The sequence below is a fragment of the Nelumbo nucifera genome, chromosome 6, assembly GCF_055504915.1.
Source record: "Nelumbo nucifera cultivar China Antique chromosome 6, China Antique-T2T, whole genome shotgun sequence".
NCBI lineage: Eukaryota > Viridiplantae > Streptophyta > Magnoliopsida > Proteales > Nelumbonaceae > Nelumbo > Nelumbo nucifera.
In genome coordinates this window covers 5,760,892-5,778,774 of record NC_142654.1, presented here as the reverse complement: position 1 = coordinate 5,778,774, position 17,883 = coordinate 5,760,892, and the positions used below count along the sequence as shown (strand labels likewise).

Below are 17,883 nucleotides of genomic sequence, written 5' to 3'. Positions count from 1 at the left end.
TATGCTAGCACTAGACATATTGGACAAGAAAAGAAAAAAACTAGTGAAAGGAGATGAAATCACCAAAGAAGACGATAACGACCTCGAATACAAGGGAGAGAATGACGAGCTGAAGGACTCCAACGTGATCTCAAGAAAGCTCAGTTACACTATTTTTGGCGAGGATAATGGCCCCTTCCGCCCCCTATTTATAGTCCACCACATCCTGTAATCAACGGTTGGGATCTGTGTGATTCGACGACTCCCATGAAAACCGGTTGCACGCTACCTGAGGATGAAATCGGTTGAGCGCACCCTTTGGCGTCCGCGGAATTTATGAATAGTGTGATGTCTGCGCGTGACCGAGACATGATCTGTGTCATTTCATGGTTGAGCCACATGATTGAACAGGTCCATCCAATGGTTTGCCCTCCAAGTCGCCTAGACTTCGTACCAAATCCACCTGGACTCGTTATGAACTCCCCGCACCGGGTCAGACCCCTGGCACGAGGAGTGGGGGGCAATTGATGAAGGGTGATTTGGCATGACCTAGTAAAGAGGGGACACGTAGACGCGATCTGCTTGAGGGGTGACAACTCAGCCAAATGAACCCAGTTCGCAACATCCGGAGCTCAGGTATTTAGCCACCTTAGCCAAAAAACCACCTCGGCATAGAGACACCTCGACACCCAATCCGGTTCGGGACTAAAGAACCGAAGTTGCACTTCGGAGCTAAAGAGCCGAAACACCACATAATTGACTCCAAAGGCCTCCCCAATGGACCCCGAATTTCTCGAGATCACGACGAGACTCATCCTAGCTCCATCTGAATTGGAAGGTAAACAATAAACCTTATCAACACATTGCTCTCATTCAGAAATGGAACAGATCTTATCCGCACAACCCAAAGATCCCAGCGCTCTTTCGTAAGGCCCACGACTACTCCATTATATAAGGACATGAAACCCCAAGGCAAAGGTACGTGTGATTATTTACTCACTAGCATTCAAGCATTCAAGTATTCAGCTCGCATCCACAGTATAGTACTGAGTTAAGCATCGGAGCGACCTCGCCAGGTTAGTCACCTCGGGTTCTCTAATCTACTATTTTGTAGCCTGGTCCAACTCCCCGCGCAACTAGAGTTTGAATCATCTTCCAACTAGGAGTATCTAGATCGCGCACCATCACATATATTTATATTTTAAGTATGAATAGTAATATTAATATTACCATCAATATATATTAATATTACTATTTATATTAATAATAATATATAATATGTATTTTAATTATAAATGTTGATATATTTTAACAATAATTATTAATATAAATATAGCATACGTTTACATTTTAACTAACAAAGTTGACCAATTTAAAACCAAATTGGACCTGCTTGAATTTGATTCAATTTTCAAGTCTAATTTGTTTTAATTCATGAAAATGACCTACCCAAAATATCGATTAAATTTAATTTACAATCCAAATTGACCGAATGAACATCCCTAATAACTATAAGGCCCTGTTCGCTTTTTGGTAAGTTACTTACCTTAGTTAATGTATTTACCTGGGTAAGTGTTTCCTAGGAAAGATTTACCCAGGTAAGTGCATTTACCCATGTTCTTTTATTTCCCATGTAAATAAGGCAATGATCATTTTAGTCATAAAAATCTATTATTAAAAGTGAAAATTTTGTCCCATTCATGTGTTGGCAATTCCCCCCTCCCCCCCCAACGTGGGAAGGTTATTTATCCACTTAGGAGATGAGTACGTAGAAAAATAAACTTTCCCTAGTCCCCATATAAATCTGAAAAAAAAAATGAGATTCTTGGTCAATGGAAATCAAAATCCCATTGACCAACTTTCTGCCTCTCAAAATTCCGAAAAAGAACAGGCAAATTTCCTTCGTTTCATGCATTTCTGCTATTACCAAGCTGTCTCTACTCTCTACATGTTTGATTTCAGGGTCCCTATCATTTTTTCATAAACCTGGTCTCCGTTCACAAGTTTCCAACATGGTTCAAAGTCTTGATACGTTCACATCATATGATATTTACCATTTTTTTAGGGTAATTAAGGAGAACAAAGGTGCTTATGGAGAGATTAAGGCTGTATATGGTTTGAGAAAGCAATAGGGAAACAGAAAATAAAAGAAATGGTTTTTAACAAACCAGGTTCTTTCTTGTCTTTAATAAAAAATTCAAAGCAAAGATAATCTTCTTGACTGAAAAAATTTCTCACTTTGAATTTTTACGCAACCATCTTTGAGAGTCTAGAGAAGAACACGGAACCTGAATTGTATTAAATGTTTGAATTTCCTCATTTCAAACAGATTGTGTTTATTTGAAAATTTTAGGATTCGTTTGGAAGGATGTACAAAGTTCATCAGTGTAAAAATACACCGATTAGTCAAACTATTAAAAATGTAACCGTTTGAATTTCAAAAAATGTGTATGAGAAAAAGGGGAATTTTATCAATAATCAATCTAAAACTCTATTTTAATGAATTTTTACATCGATTTATGACATAAAACTTCATTCCGATAAAATGTATGCAAAAATGAACTGGAGTAGAATTTTATGCCGATCATAATTGTACACTCTTTATAAATGCTGACAAAATTAAACCGGCAAAAAATATTTACTCGGCGACGTTTTACATCGGTTCCAAATACAACCTTAACGATTCATTTGATTCATAGTTGTAATAAATCCCTTGTAATTGGAATTTGAATGTTCTGTGTCTATAGTCTGTTCAGAAAGGAATCCAAATGGGAATTAGAATCAGCTGGACCCTATTTCTGCCAAACAGGTATCGAGACAGATAAACTGAATTGTTGACGAAAGAATCTGAGCATTTCTTGCAAGAATCATTCTGTTTTCTGTTTTTCTACCTGGCATAAAGAATGATAAATGGACCCATTCTCTGTGGTCCCACCCTTTTTCAAAACCACTTGGCGCAAATTTATTGGTGGTGGACCGGACACCGTTCAACCAACCCAACAAAGGAAAGAACGAACCCAGTATCAGAAGACTTCCCTTTAAAAAGACTCAAAAACGAGTCTGACTTACTCCCTTTAAAACTTTCTCAGCGCTGCAGCAGCGAATCCAGACTCTCTCTCTCTCTCCCACGATTTCTACTCATCGATTTTCAGTGCGGAAGAAGGAAACCTCTTTAAACCTCTCCTAAACCTCATTATCTCATTCAATAGCCAATACAAACAAAACTGGCGTAATTCAAGCAGTGAAGAAGCATGAACGAATCGGTTATGCACACTCAGTAATTAGCCTTCGTTACTTTCCTTAACACACAACTCTCGATTCTCATCTGGTACATATCCAATCCCTTCCTCACCTTTCCCTTATAACACGGTATATTCTACTCTGTTTTCTTCGTCGAATGAACCAACGACCGACTTCTGTTGACTTTCAGATGGTTAGTTCTTTGTTCTTACCTTTCCTACCATTCTTTCGTCAAACTGCTATCTTCCATTCTGTTTTGTGTTTGAAAAAAAAGTAAGTTGACCTTACTTGGGAAAATTTTCAGGTCTTGTTGAGATGCTGATCCTACAAAGACGAAGGTATTGATAAAATCATCCGAACCCCAATGTCCACATGGTGAAAGCGCTAGCTTTTCAAGAAATTTTGTTCTAACATGCTTTCTAGCTCACTGCTCTCGCATCGGAGGAAGTAAAGTTGACGGCGGTGAACGGTGGGATGCTCTCAGATTTAAACGACTTCTCGACAAGAAATTGCGTTATTGAATTTGCTATTCAGAAGACACAATATCCAGAAGGTGAACTCATTAGAATCCTTTAATTTTGAGATGAAGCCAAGAGTTCCAACATTGGAGGAAGGCAATGACCCTGCCGCCATAACCAGAACTACCCAGTACAGGGTTTTCCCGCTGTGGGTATTGCAGTTCTTTGTGGTGTTTCTGGTTCTGGGTATTGGGTTTTCCGTACTTAGTATGCACATGGTCCGGTATTTCGGAGCTCGGAATATTGTTTCCACAGCACGACCCAGTTTCCAATCTTGCTTCGAAGGGCCCAGTAATCTAGAGCGTTGGATCAGACCACCCTCCCATCCGATGCACATGATGAGTGATAAGGAGCTCTTCTGGCGGGCTTCATTCGTTCCTCGAGTAAAGACGTATCCTTTTGTGAGAGTCCCCAAGATTGCTTTCTTGTTCCTGGCGAGGGGTCCATTGCCGCTTGCGCCTCTCTGGGAGAGGTTCTTTAAGGGCCATGAAGGGCTTTATTCGATCTATGTTCATTCATTGCCATCTTACAATTCTGACTTCCAACCTACATCAGTCTTTTATCGAAGACAAATTCCCAGCCAGGTATGAGCTTCTCCAGTTCTCATATCTATCCTGTTTTTCTTGCTTCTCTAGTTTTCTGTGCTTTTTACTATGCGATTACACATACTTCGGACAGTCCTCTGCCTGAATGAAATATTTTCAGGTTCAAATTTGCTTAGGATGTCTATCCCCTCTTGCCCTTTTATAATGTTTTTAGGGGTATTGTCATTATAAGTTATTGCTTTCTCTATTTTTATCCTTTCTCCATTTTCTCTGTTTTAGTGAAGAAGCAATATACAGATTCTACTGCTGCTGTTGCATTTTGTATGTTAAAGGAGTGTTTTCTTCTTCGGTACTTCCATAATTTTGATATCAGCACAACCCTATTTGAATTCCTTTATCTTTAGATCTCAGGAAATAGAAGGTTACGTGCTTGTTTAGCATAGAGCTTTTCTTTCTTCTTCTTCTTTTTCTTTTTTTCCTTTTTTATGATTGTCATACGGTTTTTCTTTCATGAATGGCTATTGCCACGTCCTTATTTAAGCACTAATAATTTAACAGTGGATATGGTGTTGAATAAAACATATTGGTGAAACAGGATTCATGTAACCGACCCCATATAGTTGGAATAAGGCATGGAAGACGATGATGATGATGTTGTTGATACGTCCTTGTGGTCTACCCAAGAATTACATCTCAATTTCACTATTTGGCTGGGTTTGGTTGAAGCATCTTCTAACCTGGGACTGCAAACTGAACTGAAGTTCCTCACTTGAGATCAAGATACAAAATGATCTTTGGTTTTGGCTAGGAGTCATGCTTACAACTTCTGGCAATGCCTTCAAAAAGAGAAATGTTCCTTGATTCCATAAAATGAAGCTACCATTTAAAAGCCTGTCTAAATAGGAAGTCAGCAAAAACTCTATCTTATCTTTATTTGAACAACCTTGTGGGGAACAAGGTTTAAAATGTCGATGTCAGTGGAAATATCGGCTATCCAAATATAAGAAACATGTTGGAAATATCGTATGGAAATATTGTAAAAATTATAAACATGGTGGAAACATTCTAAAATATACAAAATATAGAAAGATGTTTTATGAAATGATAAAAGAAGCATAGGCATGCCTTTTTAAATTATTATCTTGTTGGAAATCATTAAACAAGGCTAAGAAACTAAGGTTATAGACAAAGAATACATTCTGAAGTTGCCCTGTGAAATTTAAGATTCAGAGCAAGAAAAATTTTAACTCATAGAAAATGTAAATGATTGTAATAGATCAACCAAATAATATATTAGACAAACAAAAAACTAATATTTAACTTCATGTTTGAAATGAATATTGAACTTGCTCAAAGTGGTAATCATGTAAGTTAGGTGGACAATAACATTGTTACTTAACATATTTACAATAGTGTACCACATTACGTTATAATATTATCTCTTGGACTCTACATAGTACCGGTAGTGTTCACTGGGGAATATGTTGATTCTTGTAAAATTCATGTCGCTACCTATGGAAGTGGAAGTGGAAATATGTCATGGAAACTATTTGTTGTACTCCACATGGTGCTGGTAGTGTTCATTGGGGAAATGTTGATTCTGGTAAAATTTCGTGTCGCTACCCATGGAAGTGGGAATATTAAGGAAATTAGGGACATTTTAAACCATGGTGGGGAAGCAACTCAGAGGGCATTTTTAGCTGTTTTTTTTTTTTATATGGTTATTATAGGGAGAATGATTAGTTCTATATATTGTGGCTGAAACTCCTCTCTCCCCCTAGGAAGGTTCTCTTATTTTCTGATGGTTGAGGCTGTAAGTCTGGGTTGGAGAGGGACTGGATGGGCTAGAAATAAAGTGGGCTGGACAACCCATCAAGACTGAACACGCTAGTGTTCCATCCACATAAGGTGTGGGTCCCACATGGTCCCATGTATACGGAACACTAGCATGTTCACTCTTGGTAGGTTGCCTAGCCCACTTTGTTTCTTGCATATCCGGACTTGGTTGGAGAGTGTAGTTGGAACTTCCCCATTACATTGTTTTCCTTATAAGTTTGGTAGAGCTCCTCTTTTATGCTCCCAGTGACAATAAAGCTATAAATCCTCAATCTGTGTGTGTCTCTCTCTTTATATATGTGGCATTAGGGAACTGGCAGTCTTATTGTGCTTTTCTTCTATTGAGGCTTGTCTTGTTGTGTATAAGATGAGGGAAGAGAGAAGAGAAGAGGAGACTATTGGGTCTAATATCGCCACACACTTACGTCCATCTCTTGAAAGACGCTCTTATGTTAATATTTAGAATTATCCAAAACTATAAAAAAGACCCATGGGGCTGATATTACATTAAAGTCCCTGAATTTAAATTTTCTTTCTAAAGTAACTAATTTTTCATAGGAATTAGTCTGAATACTCCAACATTCTCCTTCAAGCCAACACTTTGAAAGAAACAATGTAACTTTGCAGTAAGACAGCAGTTAACTTAAAGATTCTCCCAAGCAAGGTAAGTTAAAGATTCTAGCATAACAGTGGCTGCTAGTTCTTACATAACACTTATATGTATCTAATTAGCAGGATTTCGCTCACAAATCACAATGACATTCAGCTTTTACTCATGACAAAGAAAGTCTTCAACTGATAAGATACTCATGGTGAATCATGATTTTTACCCAAGATATGATCAATCATGAAGTCCACCTATTGGCGCATTGCCTAGTAACAATGATACACTGCCAACTTATCAAAGATCAAACCAGAAAGATAACAAGGAACACTCTACCTGAGACATTAATATACCAAATACCTTCAATTGACACATAGTTAGAACTAAAAGTAAATGGCCTTTAGACAAGATCTCCCTTAGAAAAGCCGTATTCCTTTTAAGTATTTCATAGAACATGTATGGGGCACAGGGTCTTAGAACATGTATAACGCTTAAGGAATCTTTGATGCTGGAAACACTTGGATAACTCAATGGGCACTTGTAATTCAACATGCATCTAATTTATTTTCAAGAAACAATTTTCTCACTATCACAAAACATGTGATAGGAATAAACTTGAACAGATACACCAGATTGTGTGATCTGGACCAGATCATGCAAGAATAGGAAGAGAGAAAATTCCCTCTCAGCCACTGTTGTGGACCAGGCCTGCCACCTCCATACAAAGTTCTCTCTCAGCCATTCCCCTGGCTGAATATGGGTAACATCATTTCTGATCTGGATACTCAGTAGTGCGGTGTCTGAGAATCCATGGACCATTTATGCTAATGAACAGCTATCCAATCTTAGCTTTGCGGTCCCCTAAACCAATCAAATGAGACCAACCCACAAAGTGAGCCAACTTTAGACCTTGAAGCATCAAAAGTAGTTCTGCTCTAATAAAATTCTAAAGGAATTGCAGAAACTCAAAAATGGTTTTTAACTTTGTGCTTCTTCAACCCAGTATAGTGCAGAGAATCAGCATCTTACTTTGGTGTTGTTTAGAAGCAATTGCTCTTGACTTGCTTAGAGAAGACTAGTTGTGCCTTAATTCTGCCCTTTCCTGCAGCAGAAAGCTAATTCAATCTGATATTTGGTCTTTACTTGAAATTTTATTTCTGGTGCATATGCATGCATTGAAAAACAATGTGAGATATTTCAGATGATTAACTTGTTGAATTGCCTCATGGAAACCATTTGGACGTTAAGAAGGCAATTACACAATGTTGGTCCTAGCTATCTGGGGGTCTTAGGAGGGGTGGACTGGGTATGGTTTGTAAATTGTAATTGAACCAAGGATTCTATATTATTGTTGCATTATTTTATCCAAGCGTCATATATTATGGTATCATTTATGTGGTTAGTTGCTAACTTACTTTTTCTACACCTGAGAGCTCTTTGAAGAACTAATCTGTGTGTGCATGTATGCTAATCTGGAGACCTTGTAACATGACAAAATTCCACCTGTGTAATCTTCAGGGGCCTGACCCCTGTCTTGTACTTGTACACCTTGTGTACCCCCTCTTTCTATTCAATGAAATCAGTTAACTTATTTCAAAAAAAAAAAAAAATACCAATGATTACCTATTTTAAAATTTTCCATCTTCTAGACTAAAGATACTTCATCCCATGGTATTTTATTTAGACCTGTTAAAAAGAAACACTCTGTGTTCTTTGATCATGAATTCTAAATTTTGTGGTTTCTTCCTTTGAAGGTGGCTGAGTGGGGGAAGATGAGCATGTGCGATGCAGAAAGGAGACTCCTAGCAAATGCATTGCTTGATATTTCCAATGAAAGGTTCGTGCTTGTGTCTGAATCATGTATTCCTCTGTATAATTTTAGCATTGTCTACCACCACATAGCAAGTTCCAGGTATAGCTTTATGGGGGCATTTGATGATCCAGGCCCCTATGGTAGAGGACGCTATAATCAGAACATGGCACCTGAAGTTAACATCACTCAGTGGCGTAAGGGGTCTCAGTGGTTTGAAATTAATAGGAGGCTTGCAGTCAATATAGTGGAGGATGTTACATTCTACCCAAAGTTTGAAGAGTTCTGCAAACCGGCATGTTATGTGGATGAGCATTATTTCCCTACCATGCTGACTATTCAGACACCACAGCTCTTGGCAAACAGGAGCATTACTTGGGTAGACTGGTCAAGGGGTGGTGCTCACCCGGCTACATTTGGGAATGCTGATATTACAGAGGACTTCCTGAAGAGAATTCTTGAAGGTAACAGCTGTCTTTACAATAACCTGCCTTCTTCAGTCTGCTTTCTTTTTGCAAGGAAATTTTCCCCCAGTGCATTGGAGCCTTTACTCTTGTTGGCATCAAAATATTTTGGCTATTGAAAAAGGGTACCTACCACTTTTCTTTCTGCAGCACTGGCATGGGGCCTAAAGGGGTGGGATGGGAGTAGGAGATGGAAATTTGTGAGGTTGGATGACTTTTATGTCTATAAGAGCGAATCTTTTCAAAAATGCTTTAGATTATATTACCTTGATGGGTATCCTATGCTTGGTTTAGTACAACCTCAAGCCTCAAGTATGCATATCTTCTTGCACTTCGCTTTAACATCCTAGATTTGTTACCGAGTTGATAGTAATCAATGTCAATATACTGATCTTGCCTGTTATGTATATTCTTCAGTAGTATACACCTTTTTCTTTTTCTTTTCATGTCTTCTTTCTTTTTCTTTTTCATGTTTTGTTTCTTCTCTTTTTCCCTGGCTGTGCTGTTGTTCCTTCTCTTACAATATTCTGTCATCAGTGCTGATGATTGTCTGAAGCTTTTCATTCTTGGTCTTATTTAGCCGCACCTGAGCCCAACCATGGATTCAATTCAGGTATACAGGAAAATGTGTACGCAAGTCCTTTTCCAAGGTTGTCATTCCAGTGTCCATCTTTGGTGGCGAACTTTTGCTCTGAACTGTAATGGAAGGTCATCAGTTTGGTTTAGGGAAAATTATTGATGAGGGCAATGACAGCAAGGTTCTCCCTTCACTATCTCTGGCAATGACACCAACAACACATTGGCCATTCTGTCAATGTTTCCTATAGGTTTCAACCACCAGACCTTAATCAGTTTTTGAATATGACCATTTGTCATTAACCTCTAGGGTTCCTGAAAACCCATACATATTATACAATACAGTAGAATACATATTGTTACTTTGAACCTTGGACACAGGTTCCAACTTCTGGGCCTAAGTCACTCTTGTGCCTGGGCCAAGTGCTGGACTGTAGGCCCATTATGTCTTGGACAAAACTCCGAGCTGTTGGTCATTTCATTTCCACCCGGTTGCACTCTATAAAGAGGAAAGGCAACTACCCCCACTTTACAGGGTAGAAGAAAGGTTAGAGGTGAGAATAATGATTGTAGTGGGGGGAATATGTATAGTTATTTAAAAGAATCTCCTTTTGGTGGTTTTATTTAACTTGGGATGAGATAAGTTAGGAAATTTAAAATAAGTTCAATTATAGCGAGCATTGGGCCATAGATTGGTTTGTGAGTTGTGACGCATGTATCTTTGCTTTTGGTTGAGTTTGTTGGGCCTATGTCATGGGCCCAGCTTAGTTGTATGATCATTGATGCATGAACGGCTACTTACCATGTGCATATTATAACTAATGTGGTAGGTCCATTAAAAGAGATGGTCGACTCGATAAGGCAAAAGAATAAAAAAAACTCCGTTTGAGAAGATTAGGAATACAATAATGTTTGGTACAAATATAAATATATGTCTGGTTCAATAAAAATGTAAACTTGATTTAGTTTTGTAATGATAATTTTTCATACTCTAGTTGATATAAATCATGAGACTGAAGTCTACATTGACCAAATTTCAGCGTAAAAGTTTGCATCTATCTCATTTTGAATTCTAATGTCTTAGGTTCAGTTTGGAAGGAGTACAAATACAAATATAAATATGTACAATACAAATATATACAAAATAATATAAAGCACAAGACTTTGTACTCTATACATTTGTATTTGTACTCCATCTAAACTGAGCCTTATGATCCGCATTTGCTATCATCTTCAATACACAAATGCATTCTTATTAAATATATGTAAAACTGGAAGGCTCTATTTGGAAAGAGTAAAAATATAAATATGTAGAGGGCAGAATCTTATATTTTGTATGTATTTGTATTTGTATTCCTTCTAAACTGAGCAAAACGGGCATTTACACTCTTCCCAAATAGAGTCTAAATAAAAGAATATTGGGAAAAAGAAAGTTATATGATTGGAAGACATAAGAACTTGATGACTTTGGACCATGAAACTAGGGGTGTCAATTGGAATGGGTGTGGTCCAATCCAATGCGAGTCCATTACAAATGGACCAAGTCCAATCCCATCCAATCTGTTTGAATTTGTTTTAATTTAGATTAATTCTAATCCAAACCTGGTCCATCAGACACTTACATTCTTATTATTCTATCAATGGACCAAATATTGGCTCAATCCAACACAATCCAATATAAATTTATTATGGATGGATCAGGTCCAACCCAATCCAATAAATACTTTGGACCATTATGTTTAGATTGGTCTAATGCAATATGTCCGGTTGGTTCATCCTATCCATCCAAATTGATTTTGGTTTGGATGAGGTCCAATATGAAATTGGTCCATTGACACCCCTACATCAAGCCTATCAAGACTATCCACTTGAGCCAGCTGAGCAGGGGGTTGGACCCGGGCCATCCGGTTCAGAGAGAGAGAGAGGGAGGGAGGGGGGACAAACGCCAAATGATGGGAATGCCCTTATAAATGTCATTTATATTACCAATTCTATGATCTATCTTCCCATTGATAAACTGAGGGATAGTACTTGTCTGGCAAGGGTTTTGTCCTTCTGCTATCTTGCACCAGATGTGCAGTGTTGTGTAGGGTATCTTTTGTTCTGTTGTTTTTATTTTTTATTCTTTTCTGTGTTCTATTGATGGCTGTATTTACCAAAAAAAATACGACGAATCAACAAACAAACGGATCTGATGATCATCAAAATCAAATCAGATACATTCGTGTAATGACAGTTTAGCCTAGGATCAGAATTTTTAAACCCAAAATAAGTTGTCAGTTTGGAATTGAAACCAATTTACAGTGGGGGCATTGGTGCATAAAATGGAGGTATTTGACATTTTGAGTGTTTATACATTTGCAGTGAAATTTAGAAATCTGCATTAGGCATGTTCGTCCTAATATAATCGCTAAGGCTATGTTTGGTTTGAAGTAAAAGGTAAGAAAAGACAGACAGGAAAACCTATACAAGTTTTTCCTTCGTTTTCCTGCATTTTCCTTTAAACCAAACATAGCCTAAAGGTTAAAATGGAGGCAATCCGCTAATAATATTCAAAATCACTTTTTTTGAATTTTTGGACCAGAAGTACTTTTTCGGGGAAGGGAAATGAGGAAACCTGAAAAGCCGGAACTGTAGGGGGGACGACTGACACTGACATGACGAGTAACTGAGTAAGGAGTAAAAATGGAAAGGGAGATGGAGATCCATGACCCTGGGAAAATCGTGGGGCCCACAATTCGCCAGTTGTCGCTCTACCAGAGACAGGCTGTCAGTGGGCAGTGTGACCGGCTGCCCGTATTCTTCTGCCCGGAATTAATCTCTCCATAAATTCTGCTGCGCGCCACATTCTCCCCACGCAAGGTGCAGAGTGAATTTTCCTCCGTTACGAAAGCTCAGAAGCCTTATAATCCTCCATCTCTCTTTCTGTCCTCCAAGAAAACCCACCGAAACCCTAGCAAAGAGATATGGAGAGATTCGGTTCCAGAGCTTCCTTCGTCGCTCTAATGGCAGTCATCCTTGCCATCTTCTCTATCGTCGGAAACGTTCACGCTGCTGATGCTCCGGCACCCAGCCCTACTTCGGCAGCTGGTGCCGCCTCTCCGTCCTTCGCGGTCTCTTTCCTCGTTTACTTTGTTGCGTTCTTCTTTGGATCGCGCTTCTTTTGAGGATACGAAGATCTTGTCCGTCTTTGAGGTTTTCTTCATCGTCATCTTGGATTTAGGGACTTCCGATGGTATAGAGCTTTGTCTTTTAGATTTCTGCGTTTTCCGTGGTTTGTGGTGTTGACGGATGCATCTTTTCTCACTGCATTGTTCGGATTGCTTGCTTCTCTGCTGCTGGTTGGAGGGTTGTGATGGATGCGTTCTGTTGAGTAAATCCTCTGTATCTGCTGTGTATGGGCGATCTTGCGAATGCTTAGGGTTATATTTTTAGAGAGACCGGTTAGAGAATAAAGTGTCATACATAATTGGATTGATTTCTTTTTCCATGGACGGGGGACATTCGCATTTTGATATTGCAGTTATTTAGATGATTTATAAATGGATTTTACCGTTGTATGAAGCCTCTGATACTGATATATCGAAATAGTTGCCTTTTTTATTCTTGTATGTTAATTCTCGGTGCCCTCCCTCCCTCTCTCCCTCTCTCTCTATCTAGTCGAGCATTCATGCCGTTCTTGCATCTCTCCATGAATCTGTGCTTAATGTTACAGTTGGATCATACGTACAAACTATAGTTTAAATAAACTGCGTATAGCAATTAGCAAGTCGAAATTTGAAAGTTTCCTTTATTTCATAGATTTCTGATTTCTCGCTTTAGAAGGACGTGATTGTCTGATTATTCCTTTATTTTTACGTTGCAACTTACCCGCCAATCTTTTAATTGTAGAAATGGTTTGATAAAATGGCTGGTTCTGTCTGTAATTCCCCCGTCCATATTCTATATGGACTCTGGGCGCCGTGACTTATGGTTTGGTCCCGAGTCTATGACTTGTCTACGCGATGAAGGCATCTATATTTTCCATGTCATGACTCATGAGTGTTACTTTGGGTGGGAAGATAGATGGTCTGTCTATTTGATTTGGGGTGACATAAACGCTTAACAGAAGTTGCCCCACGAGAACCGTCATCCTCGATGGGACGTCCCAACGGAAAGCTAACTCATACTGAGACTTGACTCGTTTTACTTTTATTGCTTGGCTTTTTGGACCAATCAAATTTCCCCTCTTGATGTCAAAATCTGCCTGTGTCTTGGGTGCTTCTGTGGTTCAAAGTTCAAACTCTTCTTTCTTTTTTAAATAGGTTCTCTACTCTCTAGCTTCTTGATTCTTCCGTGATCAGCGTTCTGTTGCGGGGCCCATGCAGTGTATATGACGAGTGGTCTGGAAGACTGGAACCATGGAGCATGGTACGATGATTGATATAAAGTTGACAAAAGGAGGGCGGCTGCTTTCGTGACTTGTGGAACAAACCGGTATGGTCTTGGACTAAGTTCATTGATGGAGGTTATTTACTGAGGCTATGTATGGTTTAATGTTTTAGATCCACTCTCTCTTCGGAGTTTTTAGATCGTTCAGGTGTCCCGTGCAGTTGCCGCGCTTGCCCTGCCCATTCAGAGATTTCTCGCCTTGTTACAAATGAGGTATCTGCCCCCTTGTTTCCACGAAGGTTCGTCCAAGTACAGTCTGAGGTTCTGTTTTTTCAGCATGGTTACTACTATATACTTGGCATCAATAAAAGCGAGTACCCACCCATCTTGAGCTTTATCTGTCCTGGTGCAACCCCCCTGTTATTGAGAGCAATCAACACATAAACGTATGCAGCTCTGTTCAAATTCTCGTGGAGAGAACCATCCACATATAGTTTCATAGTTTTGTCACTGATTTGAAAAGCTATACATGATTCAGGAGTTACTTGAGCTGGACCAGCTTCGTGAAAGAGGAATCAAATGTATGCCATTCTTGCAACCACATCTTCAGGCTTGATGACATTGTTATCGAAGATTCTGGTATTTCTAGCATCATCCCACTATAGCAGCCAGATTGCGATAGCAAACACTTCCATGTAGCTCCATTCAGGTTTTAAGAGTTGTCTAAGCTTTAGGTTCCGTAGAGGTGTAGGTCCACAAGCCGCCATGCAGGCAGTACTAGGGCTGGGGTTCTAGGTCCACAAGCCGGTATGACTGTGCGTGCCATGCCGCCTGTGGCCCATGTGCTGGCACAGCCCAGCCTGTGGGCCCGTAGTTATATAGGGTTTTTTTAACAGAAATACCCCAACTGCTGCTATAAACAACTATACAGAGGGGCTATTTATGTATTTTGGTTTTGGGGTGGGGTGGGGGAGAATGATACAAATGCCCCCCAATAGCTATATAACAATTAGTTTGGGGGCATTTTAGGTAATGTAATAAATAATTTTACAATGATCAAAATACTCCTCCCAATAACTAAAAAATGACTAGTTTTTAAGGTATTTTGGACAATTGAATTATTTTCAATTCTTATAAATAGCCTTATTCTCCACCATTTTTTATCACACCAATTCAACAATTCTTATAAATAGTCCTATCCTCTACTATTTTCAATTCTTACAATGATTAAAGTCAAGAGCAATAGGAGAAAATGATGAAGTCAATATTTTTTGTATACTCAGTAGTTGTATTCTTGTATAACAATTTTTTCAAATTATTGTAAATTTTGCTTTAATTTTATTTAATTTATTTGATATTTTTTTAATAACATAATTATTTATTTTCAATTTGTAAATATATTATATTTTATCGATTTATTTCATTTTCCAATTTTCATATTTCATTCATCTGACCATTGTATGCTTTGTATCATTCAAATTTAAATGAAATAAAAGTCCTATGTTTTTCATTTCTTTGTTAGATTTCTTATTTTTTCAAATAGTTCCCAAAGGAAAATTAAATGTTTTAGTTTTACTTAACAAAGAAATAAAAAATATAAAAAAATGTCAAAAAAAAGTCTGAACAGATTCGGCCCACACCCAAGGCTCGGCCTATGGCCCAATCTGGCACGGCCCAGGCCCGTGCCATGGCATGGGCCTACATGGGCTTGGGCTGTGTCGGGCCGACCCCCCAAATTATCCTTGGGGAGGGCAGCACGACCCAGGATGGCCTGCGGGTCGCAGGTGGGCCGTTTTACACCTCTAAGGTTCTGCTACTCTGACAATATCAAGAACCCAAGGTTCAAATTTTCCATACCCATTTTTGGGTATATTCAGAAATTGTTTTTTTAAGGTGAGATAAATCATAATTTTCATTTTTTAATAGTTAAATAACATAAAAATGATCCCCTTGTAAAAATACGAAAAATTTCACTAATGGTTTTTGGAAAGAGTACAAATAAAAATATGTAGAGTGCAAATACATATAAAATAATACAAAATATACGGTTTTTCACTCTACATATTTTCATTTGTGCTCCTTCTAAACTAAGCCTTGATGTCTAGTTCTATTATACCTGGCTGTAGGTTTTAACCTTAACCATAAAGCTCTTGCAGAATAAGAATAGAACAATATATAGATCCAAATCCCCTTGCAAAGTTGCAAGTGAAGTCAGAATGAGCAGCCTTTCTCCTTCAGATAGAAAATAAAATTTAGGGTATCCTTTTCCTTATTTTTCTTTTTTTCTCCGGTCTTGTCATCTATGTTCGACGCACTGAACCAGACCTGGGTTAATAGGTCTCGTCCGAGCTGCCCAAGACGGGGCTATTACTTGCTTGCACTTGCAGTAGAGATGTGAAGTTGCCGTCTGTCATCAAAACCATAGTTCTGGGTATACGAAAAATAAGTTGTAACGAAGCCTAGTTTTCTGGTTGGCCAACATAGATTAATTGTAGTTGACAAACCCAAGTGATTACTGCTATTAACAGGAGGGCGCAAAACTTAGGCGAAGGAAGCTTTCAAGATTTGAGAAGATCCTCATTAGATGCCGGTGGAAAGCCAGAGGAGAGAGGATTATGAGATGGGACTCCACCAAGTCCAGGTTGGATGGCTGTTTCAAATGCAAACCTTCCTTTTGGCATGGTAGCTCGCTACCATCTTAGGTACTTGTTTTGCTTTAGAGGCAGGGGTTTCACCTTGGGCAGTTAGAGAAGGTATCAAGCTTGCACCCGTCTGTGTTGGGGCTATCTTCTGTTATTCTATAAGGAGATTTCAAAACCTTGTTAGATTCTACCTCTTCCCCAAATTCATGTTGTGATATTACCACTTGGTATTTGACTTTATGCCTTCTTGTCATCATATGGCAAGAAAAGGTTTCCATTACTATATTTCTAGTGTGACTTCATGCCTTCCCACGGTACAGTGTACACAGTGATCAGTTCATTAATTCTACTTATCCATAATTATAAACCGATGTTGATTGATGTATGTGCTCCACATTCTCTTTTGCCTCCTGTCAGTCCATGAACATAGATACAGAGTCCAGGATCCAGATTAACCAACACCATGGCCCATTGAGCTGTTTCTCTTCCACCATTATCTCTCGAGTGTTGATTAAAAGCAACGCAAATTCCGTCCATTGTTGCAAACTTCCAGGCAATAATCACAGGTCACATTTGCCATTTCAATTTGACTCATCGCATTCTCAAGCGCACATGAGTAGTCAAAAAGAAAGATGAAGGCGGTGGCTGCCTATGCTTAAACCCATCATGGACTCATGACCAGATATCCATCTGTTTATGCACAATGCTTACTGTTTTTCCAGGAGTCGTAATAAAAGTTGTCCCCAGTCAGAAATTATGTAGTTGTGTGTATCATGTTTTTAGCCAATTCTTGTCCCACAGCAAGAGATACGTTCAATCATGGTGTTCCTGACCTCTAAACATGGCATAAGTGGCTAGCCATGCCCACCCATGCGCCATTATTTCACCGCTCAGAAGCCTCCAGAATCAGGTTTTCATTTGTTCAAGGGAAAAACCACTGGACCATTCTTAAAAAGACAGGGATGGCAATTTTCTCCAGAATCTGGATTTTGACCCATAGGTTTTCATTTCTATTCTGGGACCTGAGATAGGGATGGCAATTTTATCCATCCCCCGCTGGGTATCCGGCCTCCCTGACCCGATGGAGATTGCCTTGGTAGGGCAGGGGCTGGGATGGAGATGGGATGGAAAGTGAAGTTTTCATCCTGTCCCGACCCCAATTATATATATTATTTATATTTTATTTTTTTTATTATAAATAAATTTATTTTTCTAAAAATATTATTAATTAAAAAACTCTGAAGATCCCCACAGGGAACCCGTCTCCATTGGGGATCAGGGATGGATAATTTTTATCA

General features: G+C 38.8%; 1 protein-coding gene across 8 annotated transcripts; it reads left to right on the top strand.

Annotated features, from left to right (window-relative positions):
* The first annotated feature begins 3,023 nt into the window (after nucleotides 1–3,023).
* On the top strand, nucleotides 3,024–17,543 carry LOC104604439 (glycosyltransferase BC10-like). Of its 8 annotated transcripts, none has more exons than XR_016077441.1 (5): nucleotides 3,025–3,412; nucleotides 3,524–4,321; nucleotides 8,477–8,996; nucleotides 13,940–14,048; nucleotides 14,117–17,540. XR_016077441.1 is itself a non-coding variant. In XM_088889910.1 (4 exons), exons 2-4 carry the CDS (start codon nucleotides 3,803–3,805, stop codon nucleotides 9,696–9,698), a joined length of 1,161 nt encoding a protein of 386 aa, XP_088746036.1. In that variant the 5' UTR covers nucleotides 3,024–3,412; nucleotides 3,524–3,802; the 3' UTR covers nucleotides 9,699–13,189. The 8 variants fall into 8 exon arrangements, 5 of the variants coding, with proteins under 5 accessions (XP_088746036.1, XP_088746038.1, XP_088746037.1 ...); XR_016077440.1 differs by having other exon boundaries at nucleotides 13,940–14,389; nucleotides 14,482–17,540; XR_016077442.1 differs by having other exon boundaries at nucleotides 14,165–17,539.
* The last annotated feature ends 340 nt before the right edge of the window (nucleotides 17,544–17,883 follow it).

Coding starts and splice junctions, on each gene's coding strand:
- LOC104604439 (XM_088889910.1), top strand. CDS start 3,803: ATGAAGCCAAGAGTTCCAACATTGGAGGAAGGCAATGACCCTGCCGCC. Junction 4,322..8,476: donor GAAGACAAATTCCCAGCCAG/GTATGAGCTTCT, acceptor CTTCCTTTGAAG/GTGGCTGAGTGGGGGAAGAT. Junction 8,997..9,576: donor CCTGAAGAGAATTCTTGAAG/GTAACAGCTGTC, acceptor GGTCTTATTTAG/CCGCACCTGAGCCCAACCAT.